The 4696-nt window shown below is 36.4% G+C and overlaps 1 protein-coding gene across 1 annotated transcript; it reads left to right on the top strand.

Moving 5' to 3' along the window:
- The first annotated feature begins 445 nt into the window (after positions 1–445).
- Positions 446–4165, top strand: MS3_00006769 (uncharacterized protein). The gene is made up of 2 exons (XM_051215001.1): positions 446–702; positions 2364–4165. The coding sequence occupies exon 2, from the start codon at positions 2372–2374 to the stop codon at positions 3989–3991; it is 1620 nt and encodes a 539-aa protein (XP_051068188.1). The 5' UTR covers positions 446–702; positions 2364–2371; the 3' UTR covers positions 3992–4165.
- The last annotated feature ends 531 nt before the right edge of the window (positions 4166–4696 follow it).

Raw genomic sequence — 4696 nt, 5'->3', positions numbered from 1 at the left:
ACCCACCAGGTGAAATCAAAAGACAGAAGCGGGGAGGTTCAAAGATATATTTGATAGACTATCAATATATCGAGGATCGTCTGATATAATCTGGCTAGCGATTGCAGGGGTTGTTGAGCACGGCGTTCCCACTCGTGATCTGGTGAGGGTGTATGACTGAGCGCTTTCAGCTAGGTGAGCCCCTTAGAACTAATGTGGTCAGCATCCAATGTCGAAAACTTACAGAGCTATTTATTTTGGGGATTTACTTACCGCTACAGTCTGGCTTTGTGTCATTAAATCTTTATTTAGTGAGGTACAGAAACTAAGTAAGGCCATTATCAAGATGTATAATGGGTCTTATAATCCTTGAAATTTCCACACACCACTGATACACTTCAGTACCAAACTATATAAAAGTGGACACCACCCTGGCATGTGATAGAAGAAAGCAAGGTCTTGAATTTTTAGTGATTAAGTCTATGAACCATGGAATTCACTGTCAAAAGCGGTAATGATAGCATTCTGTACTGACTATTTCTGAGAAGTATTATACTTGTTAATCTCTGAGTGTACTGAAGAAGGTAGCAGGGGCAAAAAAATTAACTGGTCCAGACTAGCTCGTCAAATAGGTGGTTGATATATTGGATATTATGATAATGACCTTACATGAAGGCGGGATTACGACTAAAGCCACGTTTTGACACCACGTATTTTCTTGAGGTCTGTATGTATTATAACATATTGGTATGTATAACAACTGTTCATCTCCCATAAAATATTTCCTTCCACTCAGACCATGTGCCAGTCAAATGTGTTGAAATCAAGAATTGCATGCAGTATTAAAGTTTATGTTCTCATGTTTTCAAATGTCACTGAGATTTGTAATTCTATATTAGATTTGTGATTAACTTACCGGACTCACTTTAATATTGTCTGCACATTACATATACGCGATGTCGTACTCCGTCAAATTTTAATTACCTAGTATTTCTTTTGAGATATAAGTCGACGACCCATTGTTTCCAACGCATTTTCCCCTTTATTAGTTGGTTGGGGTGGTTTTCCTCTTAAACGGTGGTAACTTTGATCACTCAGAATTCAGTGGATATAGACGTTATAGGTGTTACCTCTGCCCGACACTTAGAAATCTTTATATAGACAGGTGACCTTGTCAATTGCTAACTTAGAACCATAAGTTATCGACATCTTAACAATAATAATTAATGATAGTAACGTCAAAATAAATTAAATTGTTATTAAATACTTTGAAAAGCTAATCGAAAGACAGCGACAGTTTTCAAAAATGCTCATCGGGAGGTTAGAAAGCCATACTGCGAGGTAGATCAAGCAAGTAGTCAATGTTATGTTTGTTCTAGACGAACTACGATACGCGTTTGAAATTCCATCATGTCTGAATAACTTTTGCAACTACAGCGGGATTATTAAGCCAGAACTAATTTAGATAGTGTGTTCAAGTCTTTAACATTTACACCTCCAAAGCAGCAAAACGACTAGTATAGTCACGTATCCAAATGCAAATGTTCATACTACACTTCGCCAATGCTAAAACCTTTTCAAGTCGAAACTTTCAGATCAACTTGTGTGTAAACGCTATGTTGAAAATTTGAATGTTATTCGAAAATAAAGCTCAGTAACTAGGTGAGAATTTACATATTTAATGTTATACCCCACGTTGTTTAAATACTAGCTTTGGTACCTGGCTTACCAAACCATTTAAGTAAAGTAGATCTAAAGCTTGGATCTCAGCAATAAGAACCCTGACGACCTAATCACAATTCACTGATTTAAGTGTTCTTAGGAATAGTAACCAGTCTTTGAATGCGATTCTTGAGTGAGCGTTGGTATAGCAACCGGACGATTTGCGATGTACCTTGATGCATCTATTCGGAGTGCAGTCTTCTGGTCTTTGAAACCTTATTTAAAGTCTGAAGTAACATAGTTTATATATCAAGACCGTTATAACCGACTAAAATTATCGACGGGAGAGTAGCGTCATTCATTTGAAACTCATATTTCAAATAGACTCCTTTACAAACAAATATATCATCTAGTTTGAAACAATTTGGACGAATCGGTATAGACTTGTCCTCTGTACTGTTAGCACTACAAAAACGAAAACTTTTGAAGCAAACTAACGTCTACTGTAAATTTACATATGTGCTTGTAAACTTTATATAAGCTGAAACTTCTGCCTTTCGAAATCCAGCGTAGGTAAGCTGGATAAAAAGCCGTAAAATTGAAAACAGCAAAGTTACACAGAACATAATTATTTCAAAGTATTGGTTTCAATCCATCATCTCATTTCCACCTTTTCGTTATGTTATCCGTTTAAAACTAAATAATAGTTTTCCCTATTTCAGCTCCGAAGATGGTTGTATATCATGATCGAAACCTAATCATCAACTACATTCCAACATCAATTACAGATGCTGATTTGACCAACTTGTTCTCATCTGTTGGTGCCATTAAAACTTGCCGGATAATTCGAGACCGAAATAGTGGGTCCAGCTTTGGCTTTGGGTTTTGTGAGTATGAAGATTCCGACTCTGCTCATAAGGCTATCACACGCTTTAATGGTTACCGAATCGCCGATAAGATTCTGAAAGTTTCACTAGCTAAGCTGCAAGGACGACTTTGTCAAAGCTCAAATTTATACGTTAAAAATTTTCCACCTACACTCACCGAACACGATTTGACAACAGAATTCGGACAGTTTGGTCCTATTGTTCAGTGTCGTATATTGCGTGATCACGATACGAATGTTTCTAAGGGGAGTGCCTACGTACTGTTCGAGAATCCTGCTGATGCCGAAGCAGCAAAGCGTTCTCTAGATGCACGTATCTGGCCTGGATCTACAGATAATCAGATGTTGTCTATAAAGTTTGCCACTCCACCTTATCGACAATCGGTTAGTTTGACAAAATCCAGGAACAACTTCAGAAGACCATTTTTGCATCAACAAAATCTGCGAAACGGTCAGTTGTCTGCTCACTTATCGCAATCAAAGCCTCCAGTTCCTGAAGTTTATACACCCTCCTGTCCACAGTTACCTTACATTCCTAACAATTTATGTACAGCATTGGCCCAGTCTGTCCAGGGGTCACTATTGCAGTCTCCTGTTATCCAACCACAACTAAATCCACAGGGTCTGTTATGGAGTAATGATTATCCCAATACTGAGTATCAGAACCCCTCTTCTGCCTTAAATGTAACTTCTGGTTACTTGGCCCCTTACTTCTACTCACAACAACCTTATCCAAATCTTTGGCTACCTCTTCAACAGAACTATCTTAACCAAATCCCTTTGAATACTTTATGTACAAATCAGTTGGAAAGTTATGGAAATTCAGTCCAAGGTTGTCCTATAATTACCAACGTTCAAAATACATTTTATCCTGCTTCAAGTCAGCAACAATCTAATTTACCTACTAAGATATCTGATGTAACTTGTAAGCAATCAAACGACTTTTCTCATTTCGGTCGACCGAAATCCACTAAAATTGACAAAAACGAATCTACATCTGTATACATATATAATATTGGAAACATGACTGAAGCACAAATATTTGTTCTGTTCTCGCAGTTTGGACCAATCTTAAATGTTTCTATACCGAAAGATTACAAAACAAACTCCTCCAGAAACTTCGGTTTCGTTACGTATAGTAATTTTCAAAGTGCCCAAAACGCTATAGATATAATGAACGGATCACTTTTATCTGGTAGGCGACTACAGGTTTCATTTCGTCAAAGTAAAGGAAAGTGGACTAAATATGAAAGTCTCAGTAACAGTAATACTTTGGAAAAACCTGTTTCGAAACAGAAAGGGGACATTCCAGACTCTGGATGCCACAGTCCGCAGTTGTCAAGTGAGAAATTAGATGTTACTAATATTTTACCTTCCAACAATCTCCAAGTTTCAGAGACGATCGAGGCACTTGGGAATTTGAATATATCTAATGGAAGCAATATGGCCTCCTCTAAAGTCTAACAAAACTGTGTAAACTATACATCAAAAAGTTAATTTACTAGACTATATGAGCACGAACGTATTTTTTCTTGTGAAACATTTCATTAATTTCAATACATTTTCCGTATAAATGAAACCATGTACATATATATACAATATTAATTTTACTGACGATAAATGTTTATTATTACAACGAGATTGTTGTCGTAAATCCTTTTTTGAGCTCTTTGGGGGTATTCTAAAAGTGTAGAATTCTTTGGGTATGCATTATTAAGAAACAACTTCAAGTATACTTCCAAAGAAATTATTTAGTGCATTGATTCACTTCTAGTTATTGCCACACTTTTGTCCAAACTGTTTCACATGATTTCTTGCTGTTGAGTTATATTTTTATTAATACTTTAGCGTACATAGTTTAAGTAGCTTTATTTAACCTAAAAGCCATGCGAGTACGTTGAAAGTGAAAATAAGAAATCGTATTGCTTTTACGTAATCGTTCATTAAATCTCTATATTTGAAGCATCGTCTTAGTGCTAAAGGCATTCGACTTTCAGCCATTAAGTTTAAGGTTGAAGCTTCATTCCCATCTCTTCTGTTTAGGCAAAAGTGTAGTGTCATTAGTGTTCACAGTTAAAGTGTAGCTAATACCCAAGTACCAGTTGAGTGGATCAGTTGGTTTATTTTCTACTTAGTACCACTTTTTTGTTTAAATGTTACCATAGGATT

This window comes from Schistosoma haematobium, chromosome 2 (genome assembly GCF_000699445.3).
Source record: "Schistosoma haematobium chromosome 2, whole genome shotgun sequence".
Classification (NCBI taxonomy): Eukaryota; Metazoa; Platyhelminthes; class Trematoda; order Strigeidida; family Schistosomatidae; genus Schistosoma; species Schistosoma haematobium.
This window is presented reverse-complemented; position numbering and strand designations above follow the sequence as displayed.

Bases quoted from the DNA above. Each gene is read 5' to 3' on its own strand.
- MS3_00006769 (XM_051215001.1), top strand. From the start codon at position 2,372: ATGGTTGTATATCATGATCGAAACCTAATCATCAACTACATTCCAACA.